The 12,267-nt window shown below is 47.5% G+C and overlaps 1 protein-coding gene across 1 annotated transcript in view; it reads left to right on the forward strand.

Annotated features, from left to right (window-relative positions):
• Positions 1 to 12,267, forward strand: part of TTC7A (tetratricopeptide repeat domain 7A) — a gene marked incomplete at both ends in the record, with an annotated part of 122,271 nt that overhangs the window by 32,858 nt on the left and 77,146 nt on the right. The window contains 2 exon segments of the mRNA XM_080711870.1: positions 2,530 to 2,660; positions 6,682 to 6,797. Of these exon segments, the coding sequence (XP_080567996.1) occupies positions 2,530 to 2,660; positions 6,682 to 6,797 (247 nt within the window).

Genomic DNA, 12,267 nt, shown 5'->3' on the forward strand with positions numbered 1-12,267 from the left:
CTGCCTCCCCCAGCCTAGATCCCTGACCTTTGGACCTAGTCACACCCCAGCCTGACAGAGGGCAAGGTCACTAATCCCTACATGTTGAAATCAGGCCAAGAAAAACATTAATAATCTCTTCCCTTGTATTTGCAGGGCACTTTGTACTTTGTCAGGCATGATCTGCCTGTGTTTTTTCATCTAGTCAGCTGATGCTTGTCTAGCACCTACTGTGTGCCTCATAGGGGAAAGGTGACCCCCATCTGACATCACCGGTCTGACTGGGGAGAACTGTGCACAAATAAATGTAAGAAATAGTACAACAGAAGCTGGGTGTGGTGGCGCACGCTTGTAATCCCCTCACTTGGGAGGCTGAGACAGGAGGATTGCGCAGGTTCAAAGCCAGCCTCAGCTACTTAGTGAGGCTCTCAGCAACTTAGTGAGACCCTGTTTCCAAATAAAATATAAAATGGGTCTGGGAGTATAGCCCAGAGGTAAAAAGCCTCTGGGTTCCACCCCCAGTAACACACACACACACACACACACACACACACACACACACACACACACTAGTGCAACAGGAGTAAGTATAGACTAGGGCTCAGCAGAGGGAATAGTTGGTTGTTCCAGAGTAAACTGGGAAGGGCTTCATAGAGAAGTTGTCATTCAGTCAGTTTGAAGGTGAGTAGTAACTTTGGGTGGAATTGTTGTGGGGGTGCTTTCCAGGCAGGAGGAGCAACTGAAATAAATCAGGAAGGCTTCCCCCAAGTTGGGTGTAGATGTAGCAGGTACAGTGAGAAATGAAGGTGGAGAGGTGATGGGTCTTGGAGGGCCTGGGACGGAGCATCAGGACTTTGGGTCTTACATTTGGCAGTAAGGACATCTGGGGAATTTTAGAAAGATCCCCTTGGGCGCAGTGTGCAGGAGAGGCTAGAGTTAGACTGGAGGCAGGAAGGGCAGTTAGGAGGCCAAGGCGGTCATCTACTCAAGACCCTGCCTGAAACGAGGTGGTAGAAGAGGGGGAGGACAGATTCAAAACGTTAATTATGTGGACATCATTTAGATGTTGGGGCTTTTAGGTTAAGAATTAGTTGAGGATTCTGTTCTTATGCATTCTTTCAATAAGTTATCTTGAGCTCTTACCACATAAAAGTTATATAGATGGGGCGCAAAGATGAGATACACATGGGTTCTGCCCATTGGGACACGATGGTCCTGAAAGCAGCATTGTCTAGTCAGGTCTATGAAACAAGTGATTCAAACTGACTTTGGCAAAAAGAAATTTTATATATATGTAGTTACTGGCTCATACATTGGAAAATTTCAAGGAGTAGAGATTCAGGCAAGGCTGTATCTAAGTGCTCAAACAATGTCTTTAGGAATCTACTCTTTTCTGCCATGATGTCTCATCTTTATCCTGTGTGGTCTTTTTTTGGTGGGGGAGCTTGGAGCTATACCTTTATTAATTTTTTAAAGTTTTGCTAAAAAGCCTCATGACAAAATTTATCATCTTAACCAATTCTTTAAGTGTACAGTTCAGTGGTGTTATCTATATTCACATTTGTGTAGATTTCATTTTTTTCTTTCTGGTACTGGGGATTGAATCCAGGAGTGTTCTACTTCTGAGCTGCCCCCCAGCCCTTTTTAAATTTTTATTTTGAAACAGGGTCGGTCTTGCTAAGTTACTAAGGTTGGTCTCGAATCTGCAATCCTTTTTACTCAGCCTCCCAGGTACTGGGATTACAGGCATGTGTCATGGCACCAGGTTTAGACTTCATTTTAAGGCAGACTTTTCTCTAATATTTTCAGGCTGACCTCCTCTGGTGCCAGCTTAACAACCCCACTGGAAAAATTAGGAACTCCAAGACTGGTTCTTATTGGTCTATGTTCCCACCATGCTGCTCATGTTTGGCTGAGACCACAGGAGGGTGATCAAAGGGAAAGTGATGTGGATGTAGATGTCAAGGAGGTAGAAACAGCGGCTGTCCACTATAAGCAGTTGGGACCTGAACACAGATAATTCATGTAAACTAGAGACAGTTTGGCTGCATGGGAAGGGCAGACTGAATGCTGCATGACTCAAGGGCCTGCTCTGTGGGCAAGGGACCGGGATTGTAACAATCCAGAAAGATTCATTTTCCCACACAGGGCTTTCAGATAGTGAGGGAGAGAAGAGCTGGCCTTAGATGCCACAGTACAACTTAGAAAGGGGTGAGCACCTGGAGCGGGGTGTTTTCTTCTAATGACTTGTCGGAGGGACAGGAATGGCTTCCTGGGGGAGTTGGCCTACATATATGGACAGGAGTTAGATCAGGGTGACACTGTGATTCCCCATGTGGGGCTGGGTACCTTTTCTTGGCCCACTGCTTGCACCTTGCTGCTGCTAATACCACCATTGCTTTAGCTTCTCTCCCTTCTGCAGACCTCCTCCTCCCACCGGCTACCCAGAGCATATGAGCACGCAGATGAGCCCAGCCTGGGCACATGGGAAGGGCCTGGAGTCGCGGCCCAAGCAGGGCAGGTCTGAGGCACATTCTCTTCTTCCTGTAGGCCTTTCCCTGGAACGCCTGCCCAATTCCATCGCCTCCCACTACCGCCTGACTGAGCGGGAGGAAGAAGTGGTCGCCTGTTTCGAGAGAGCCTCCTGGGTGGCTCAGGTGTTCCTGCAGGAACTGGAGAAGGTGAGCTGGGGATAGTAGCACTGTGCCACAGCATAGCATGTATATCTGCAGGCCCAGACTTGCCCATAGGCCACTCTTGTGCCAATTAGAGAAAGGCACCACCTGTTTCTACAAGACACTATTTTACCCACTGAAAAACTCATTCAAGTACGGTTCATCTGATGGATGAGACTCTTTACCACCAGAAAATAGTTTTCATAAACAAATTGGTCTCTGCTATCTTTGAGGAACAGGAACTCCATGGTGAACTTGACTTGTGGGACCAAGGGTGACTCCTGCTTATACCTGTAATCACTCCACACAGCATCCAATGGTGAAGGTCTTTTATCTATCTCTGTTTAGTAGATGAGTGGTAGAGAGATCAAATCTAAACCACTTTCCCTTGGACAGGGTAGCATGAAGCTGGTTCTTGCAGTTAGATGTCCTTCCCTGCTCTTGGGTGCACAGGAAGTACTTTATTGGCTCTCCGGCAGAGGTAGGGTCTTGGGCCCCTTCTCCAAGCCTTAAGGGAGGCAAAAGGCTGCCAGCCAGCAGGGCTCTGGCAGTGCCCAGGCCCTCGGCTCCTAGCTCCCCAGGGTGGGCTGGTTTTAACCATCTGCAGATTCCAGGTGGTGGCTGGATGGAGAAGAACCATCCCTTCTGCTGCCAAGAGCTCTGGCTTCCTAGTAGGGGGAAGACAGGCACTGTATTGAGCATAGATCCTGCTAACGTGTGAGCACCTTGTGTTAGGCACTACTCTGAACACTTTACATGAGTTCTGTCACTCAACTACCATTCTGAATGAAAGAAGTAGGTACTGCTGTGATCCCCATTTTGCAGACGAGGAGTTGAGCTGGGAGAGAACAGTGTCTGGGAATTCATGCAGTCACAAGTGGCATTGGCAGGCATGTGAGGTGTGTGGCTCTGGCACCTCTGGAGAGGTGTTGGGGTGGTGCTTGGGCATTCTGCTTTGTAGATGCTCAGTAATACTAGGCAGCAGGTTCTCTAACAAAGTGGGTTAGGATTAGTGCCCTAGAGGGGGATGAGGTGATTGTGAGCTCAGAAACTTAGAGTCCAAGAGATGCCTGCACTTCCGCTGCTGTGACAAATGCCAGGAAGTCAGTGACACATCTGCTTTTGGCAGAGGCCTTTCTGGAAGAGTCCACCACAGCCCAGTCATTCTAATGGTGCAGGGATTCTTAACCTCAGCACTACTGAGTTCCAGTGCAGATCATTTTTTGTTGGGGGAGGGGCTGTCCTATACTATAACATGTTTACCAGTCCCCCTGGCCTCTATCACTGGATACCAGCAGCACACACTCCCAATAGTGACAACCAAAAGTGTCTCTGGAGACTGCCAAATAATCAGACGAGGCCATAATATCCCCTGTTGAGAGCCACTACCCCAGAGTGCCTGCTTAGACTTCAGGAGGAAAGGGGAGGCGGTGGCAGATATAGGTCTCTAGACTTGACTTCCAAGTGACCTCCTCCAGGGGCACTAGATCACTGCGGGACAGCAGGGTTTTAGGAGTTCTTTACATTTGAAATGCATGTGGTTAAAAGGAAACCAACCATCCTTCCTTCCTTCCTTCCTTCCTTCCTTCCTTCCTTCCTTCCTTCCTTCCTTCCTATGTGGTACCAGGGGTAGAACCCTGCTACATTCTCTTTGAGCTATACCCCCATTCCTATACTTTTTTTTTTTTTTTTGAAACAGAGTCTTCCTAGGTTGATGAGAGTCTCACTACTTGCTGAGGCTGTCCTTGAACCTGCAGTCCTCCTGTCTCAGCCTCTCAGGTAGTGGGATTACACACTAGTGAAGGAAACCTTCATGAAAAGATATCTCCCACTTAGCTGGAAGACCAGGCTTTGGACTTCAAAAAGGAATTAAGAGGATGAGCTTTGATGGCATCCAGGGCTGGAATCAGTGCCTGGTGACGTGGAAAGACAAGGTCCTGATTGTTGCTATCTCCAGTCAGGGCAGGCTATGGAACTCTGTGCTTCTATGGAATGCCACGTGTCACTCTTGAGACCCAGTCCTGAATTCTGAGAACTAAGAACCTCTCTTAAATCTACTTTCTTTCTTGTCTTTCTTTCTTTCTTTCTTTCTTTCTTTCTTTCTTTCTTTCTTTCTTTCTTTCTTTCTCCTTCTCTCTCTCTCTTTCTTTACTTTTCTTTCACCATGCAGGAGAGATTTATTACTCTACTTGCCTTTGATAACCTGATTACATCTAGTTATTTAGCATCTATTTTATTTCTGAAAGATAATCTGAATGGTTCACTGATTTCCTCCCCACCCCCAAGCCCTACCCTCGATCAAGAGAGGTGGCATATGGGAGAATGGGAGACAAGCTCATCTAGGCAGGGCTGGTGACCCTACACAAGGCTGACATGTAAATACTACTCTGGTAATAGCATAATCGACCCTCAGCTTTTCCAGTCTCAGTCTCTGGGATGCTTTGGACTTCCATACTTGTATGGCAGGGACTGTGTAGTGCCTTGCAGGTGGCAGATGCTAATGTGTTTGTGGGATGAATTGGCCCATAAGCAGAAGTCACTTGTAGCTGACCAGACTTGAGACTGAGGCTCAGGCCCTCACCAACTTTGTGACCAGAAGCACTTTCTGAGCCTCAGTTTTCTGTCTATATAAACCAGCCTTAGAGAACTGTCCTGAGGCTTTAGTAAGGCAAATGGTGGTTATCCCATAATAATTTACTCTCCCCACCCCCTTTTCTTACTTGGGGTATGGATAGCATGAAATTCAGGAGACATGACTCCTGTCCCAGTCCCATGGGAGATGAGATTTGTATATGCTGAAGGGAAGGACCTGTATAAAGCCAGTTCTCTATCACCTCTCAGGCTGTGGTGCTGTCTGGTGGAACAGGGGTAGAAGAGGAGTGCTCCACATGGCTGGGAGCAGAGCGGGGTGTCCACACTCATTGGAGGGGAGAGCATAGGCTCTAGGGCCTGACTACCTGTCTCTGCCACTCACAGCCTGAATGGCTCCAGGCAGGAAGAGCACCACACTGTGCCTCAGTGTTCTCACCTGTGAAATGGGAAGGCTGTTTCCTAGCTGGGAGGGTTGCTCTGAAAGTGAAATGAGTTAATGAGTTTAAAGCTCTTTGATTATTGAATAAATCTTGTTACTCATGGAGCTAGTGGGCTCACATTTGGATGGGGAAAGAAAGCTTTAGATACTTTTTGTGGGGAAGGGGGACTGGGAGTTAAACCTAGAGGTTTTCTACCTTTGATCTACATCTATAGCCCTTTTTATTTTAAATTTTGAAACAGGGTCTTGCTAAGTTGCTGAGAGTTTTGCTAAATTATTGAGGCTAGCAGGGAACCTGCGATCCACCTGTCCCAGGCTCCCAAGTCCTGGGATTACAGATGTGTGCTACCACACCTGGCTACTGTTTTTTTTTTTAATAGTAAAAAGAAAACCATTTACATATGACCTATGATTTCCTTTTATTTTTAATTTATATTTATTCATTTATTTATATTTGTACTGGGGATTGAACACAGAGGCATTCTACCTCCAAGGTGTACCCCTAAGCCCTATTTTTTTTTATGTCTTTGGAAGTAAGGTCTCACTAGGTTACTGAGAGCTTTGTTAAGTTGCCAAGGCTGACTTTGAACCTGTGATACTCCTGTCTCCAAATATTTGGATTACAAGTGTGCACCACCACACCCAGATGATTTCCTTTTTAAAAGCCTAAAATCTAACAATACAGTAGGAATCATCTAATACAAATACAAAATGAATTAAATTTATTTAGAAAATAATTCATATTCTTATATGATATTCAGCATTCTAACGATTTTTTTTAATCTGTAATAATTAAGAATAACTATTTCACCCAGTACAGCAGTATTTTAAGTTAAAGTGATCTAGGTTACATTTTATTGGAGCATTGTATATCATGCTCCTGAGGTGGCTGGAACTGGGTGGGATGCTCCTCTTTGGCTAGGATATTGCTCCAGGCCCCTTTGTCTCTAAACTTTGAGATTACTGCTCTCTCTCTCTCTCTGTTCTGTTTTCCAGACCACAAACAACAGCACATCAAGGCATCTGAAAGGCTCTCAACCAGCTGACTATGAGCTCACCTACTTCCTGGAAGCTGCCCTCCAGAGTGCCTATGTGAAAAACCTGAAGAAGGGGTAGGTAGCTGGTAGCCGAGCAGGACCTGGGTGCAGGAGGCCAGGCTTCAGGCAGCTGCTGAAGCAGTGTGGCCTGTACACATCTGTAAGGACAGCTGCAGATCAGGAAAACAGGGTCAGCATGGGAAGGAGGCGAGCACACAGGGCAGGGGGCTGGCCTGGCGGTGGTGTTCCCTGCCCTTGAAATGTGAGCAAAGCCATTTTGCTTGTCTGAACTCAGTGTCCCCAAATGGGAAGGCTGGTTTTCACTCATTCCAGCTCCTAAGGAATGGCAAGGGGAAGGATGGTAAAAAAAAAAAAAAATAAGGGCCTGACACCATTTTTGGGTACTACTGCAAATGAGGGAGCAAGAAGCTTGTTTTCCTATATGCAGTCTTGATGGCCTTTGGCAGTGTTCACCTGCCTGAGCCCCAGGAATGGCTGTCTTGGTCATTTGCTGCTGAGAAGCAAGACTCACTCCCTTCTGTGAGTAGTGGAGAGGTAGCTGGCAGAAGTTATAGGTCTCAGCCCTTTAATTTTTTTTTTTTTTTAATTTTGAGCACGGACTCTTTAATTTTTTTTTTTTTTTAAATTTTGAAGCATGGTCTTTCTAAATTGCCTGTCTTGCCTCAAACTTGCCTTAAACCTACTCTATTGAGTAGCTGGAATTACAGGCATGTGCCACTGCGCCTGGCAAGTCAGTTCAGTTCTGACACTAACCAACATTAATGTGGATCTCACAGGCTTAGTCTCACAAAACTGCCCCCCACTTCAGATGCCAGTTGCAAGTATCAGGTCTCCAGGTAACCCATAACTTTTGTCAAACTTGGCTACAAATGAAAGGTTTCCATAATTTGTTCTCAGGTTCCATAATTTGCCAGAGTAGCTCATAGAACCAGGGAAACTGGTTCTAGGCTACTGAGTTCTTAAAAATCACTAGGCTATTGGGTACTTATAAAATGAGATGGCTCAGGAACAGCTGGATAGAAGAGATGTGAGGCATAGAGGAAAAGTGCGGAGCCTCCAAGCCTTCTCTTGGTGTCTCACCCTTCCTGTGTCCAGCCACCTGAAAACTCTCTAGACCCCATGCTGTTGGGTTTCTACAGAGGCCTCATTATAGAGCCATGATTGATTAAACCATTGGCCACTGTTGGAAAGCTCAACCTTCAGTCCCTCTCTGGCCCTTTTCAGAGAAATCATGCTGGTCTGTTGCTCATTTGTGTGTGTGTGTGTATGTTTTGCTGGGAATTGAACCCGGGGATATCCTACCTTTGAGCTATACCCCCAGCCCTATTTTATTTTATTTTTATTTGGAAATGGGATTTGCTAAGTTGCTGAGGCTGATTTTGAACCTGTGATCCTCCTGTTTCAGCCTCCCAAGTATTGGGATTATATGTGTGCATCACCATGCCTAGCTCACTATTAACATTTTTTTTGTGTGTGTGTGGTACTGGGGGTGGAACCCAGGGGCTTTTCTACCTCCGGGCTATACTCCCAGACCTATTTTTTATACAGGTCCTTCCCTTCAGCATATACAAATCTCATCTCCCATGGGACTGGGACAGGAGTCATGTCTCCTGAATTTCATGCTATCCATACCCCAAGTAAGAAAAAGGGGTGGGGAGAGTAAATTATTATGGGATAACCACCATTTGCCTTACTAAAGCCTCAGGACAGTTCTCTAAGGCTGGTTTATATAGACAGAAAACTGAGGCTCAGAAAGTGCTTCTGGTCACAAAGTTGGTGAGGGCCTGAGCCTCAGTCTCAAGTCTGGTCAGCTACAAGTGACTTCTGCTTATGGGCCAATTCATCCCACAAACACATTAGCATCTGCCACCTGCAAGGCACTACACAGTCCCTGCCATACAAGTATGGAAGTATGGAGTGATTATCTCGAGATCTTTCAGCAAAGCCTCTAATACTTGCTGTCATTATTTTTCCTTTGCAATCAGTTGCTGACCCCCTGCACCTTGAAGTGTAGCAGTCCTTTCACCCAAAGACCATGCCAGGCTCAAAGGAATGTTCATGTATGTGGGAGCCCCCATGAAGTAGAATGTGTGGGGAGTGAGGAGTTCTCACTTCTGTCTCCACTCATACATCTAATGAATATCCCTTATAATAATTCATGCCACATATCAAGTGCTAGGTTTACACCAGGCACTTATTAGTTGTTTTGCTTGTATGTTAGTCCTCCCAACAGCTCCTTGAGGTAAGTACATAGTTAGCATCTCTGCTTCACGGATGGGAAACTGAGTCATGCAGAACAAAAGTGACTTGGCTTAGACAGAGCCAAGATTATGCATTCAGGGCCCATCTTATCTTTGGAGCTGGCACTAGGTTCTGCTGCCCACAGCAGAAGTACTGTTACTAAACCTGGCTCCTACCCTGAGGTGCGCACAGCTTAAACCAGTTCCCCTGAGGATGCTTGTGCTTGACAGGTACTGTTGAGAAGTTGGGTGAGTGACTTTACCAGCTGGAGAAGGTTAGGGTGGGGCCTGGGAGCTGGAGGCTGTTCTACCACCCTGAGCAATTTCCTCCTCCACACCTCCAGCTCAGCTCCCACCCCTCTGAGATGGCACTTCGGTTTATCTTGCATCCCAGCGGGTGTGAGGTCCAGAGAGAGGAAGGGATGGCTCTCAGCCTGGGAAGGAACTGCTACTGACCTGCCTCCCCTAATGGTGTCCTCACCACCACTTCTTCCTACACTGCACCTTCTGCAGGTGTAGTGAGGTTAAGGAGAACAGCAAGGACAGCCAGGAGGAAGGAGGGGCGAGGATGGAGGTTATCAAGTACCTGCCAGGCACCAGGCTGCGCCATGTGCCCGGTCTACAGTGCCCTGTAAAGTAGGTCGTGTGCCTGCCCCCTCCACTCATGGGGACCGAAGCTTGAAGAGCTGAGTCACTGACCCGAGCTCATAGCTGCAGAGCCTAATGGCCTTGAACCCAGCTTCTTTCCAAGGCTTTGTATATGGAAGGGAAGCCTGCCCAGCCCGAGAAGGGTGTGGGGGCGGACAGGGCCCTGGTGATGGCTGGGATACACAAAGGGACCCTCGGAGAGCTAGTCCTGGCCCCTTCCACTCTGGGACCCCGAGTCGCCATTCTCGGAGGACGGTGCCTCTGCCTACGGATGAGCCCACCCTCCTAGAGACCACCTGTTTCCCCTGTCTGCTTTCTGTACACTCAGTGGGAAGGTTGGTAGTGAGTGTGTGTGTGTGTGCGCACATGCACACCAGATAAAGGTGCCAATAGCAGACAGAGACATTAACCAACCATCACCCCAGGAAGCCTAAGTAATTTCAGTTGCTTTTTTGTTCTGTGACTCTGCCCCACCCCCTTCATCCTTTTTCTCATGGAACACACATTTAAGTTACGAAAGCCAAGAAACTGGCTCTGCCTCACCCACCCAATCACGGCACATAAAGAGGAATGGAAATTAATCATCACTTCTTTCCAAGTAAACAGCTCAAAACACTTAAAGCCTCCAAGCGTGAGTGGCAGTCCCCAGGACATGTGACAGTTACCCAAACCCTCTGTTTCCTGTGGCTTCATCCAGCTCAGAGGTGGCCCCAGAATGTAACAGAGATATAAAAAGCAGGGGTTTCAGTGTTCTGTCCCTGGCTGGGTTGTAAGCAATTTGTTTGAGCCTTTGCTGGTAATAGTAATTAAGGTTTGTTGAATACTTATTGAATGCTAGGGAGGATGCTAATGCCTTTTCATGTAACACTATGAAGCAGGAACTGATACAATCCTTATTTTACTGAGGAAAGGAAAGGTGCTATAACTTTCCCCAAATCATCAGCTAATAGGTGGCAGAGGTAGCAAGGCAGCCACTGAACTTGGGTCTGTCCAACCTCCTGACCCAAGGCCTTGCTCATTCCAGAGTCCCAGCCCAGCATACCACCTGGCCACAGTAGGTCCACATCAGTGAGTTTTTATAATTACCCATTGCCATCCTTTGGTGAAAGTTATATCTTGCTAGGGGAATCACTAGTTCCCATATTTTTCTTACATATTTGTTGTTATTAGAAAGTTAAAAAATAAAGCCACTTTGGTCCAGCGGGGGAGTACTGGGGATAGAACCCAGGGACATTCTACCTCTGAGCTACACCCCCAGCCCTGTTTTTTATTCGTTTTTTTTTTTTTTTTTTTTTTTTTTTTGAAACAAGGTCTCACTGAGTTGCTGAGGCTGTCAGAGAACAGATATCCTCCGGATGTCTCAGCTTCCAAAATGCTGGGATTACAAGCATGCACCACCACATCTGGCTTCTGCACTGTTAGTATTTTGAGCTAGATAACTCTTCAGAATGGGGGTGTCCTAGTTTTTGTAGAATTTGTCAACACCTCTGACTTTCACCTACTAGATGCTAGTAGCAACCCACCCCCAAGTATGACAACTAAAAATGTTGTTTCCAGACACTGACAGATATTCTAGGGAAGGGGTAGAGAGGAGCAGCCCCAGTTGAGAAACACTGTCTTAGCCTAAGGGGCCAGAAGCAGAAGTTTAGGGGTATTCTGAGACCCAGATGCCTGACATCTTCTCCAGCCTCGGGAAGTCTTCTAAAGGTACAGAACACTTCCTGCTGGTTAAATTGCCCACTTGCCTACTTGGGCTATGGGAGTATTGGGGAAGGTGGGAGAAAGTCCTCCAGATGTGAGGAGTACACAGCCCTTTGGGAGAACAGGATAAAGTGAGAAAGCCCAGTGGACAGCCCAGCAGTTCATTTCACAGGCGGCCCCCGACTGCCTGCTGGGAGCCAGGCACCCCTCCATACTTGTAGTAGGGCTATGAATAGGATCCGTCCCAGGGGAGTGGACAGTAGTGAGGTTCAGGTGGCACTCAGTGCAGGGGAAGAAAAGGCAGGAGGTGTCCATGCTGGCTGGAAAGGGAGCACCCCACCGAGGAGACAGCTTACCCTGAGGGTGGACCTGGGCTGAGGTGCTGCTCAGAGCCAAAGGAGCTTCCTAGGGGCCTTAGCGCATTCCTGCACGCATCAGGGATGGATGGGCCCAGCCTCTGGGGGCAGGGAGAAGCCTCTGCCGAGGATAGGGTGGGGCCAGCTGGCCACAGCAGTGTCTGCCCCAGCGTCCAGCTTCATCCTCTGCCATGAAGAGTTGACCTCATCTGAAGAATGCGGTCTTGTCCATTGTGCACAGTGGGTGGTGTCGGCTAGACCCACACAGCTTCCCTCTTCCTCCAAGCTTCAGGGAGCCTGAGGCTCATTTGTGCTGGCTTAGTCTGAGGCTGCTGTCACATTGCTCACTCCTTTTTCCTCTCAGGGATATTCACTTTTTCCAGGGCCCTTACTCTGGATCCAGCAGTTAACACCCCCTCCTGCACCTCCTGCCCCTTGCTGTGTGGGTGATGGCAGGGTTCCTATTTGTACTAAATCTCAAAGTACTGGCCTGAAAGGACAGTATAGCAGTGGGAGGCCCACTGTGCAATGGGTGGGGGTTGAGAAGCCTGGGCACTTTCACTTCCCTCCATTGCCACT

The sequence above is a fragment of the Muscardinus avellanarius genome (assembly GCF_963383645.1).
Source record: "Muscardinus avellanarius genome assembly, chromosome: 15".
NCBI classification, from domain to species: domain Eukaryota; kingdom Metazoa; phylum Chordata; class Mammalia; order Rodentia; family Gliridae; genus Muscardinus; species Muscardinus avellanarius.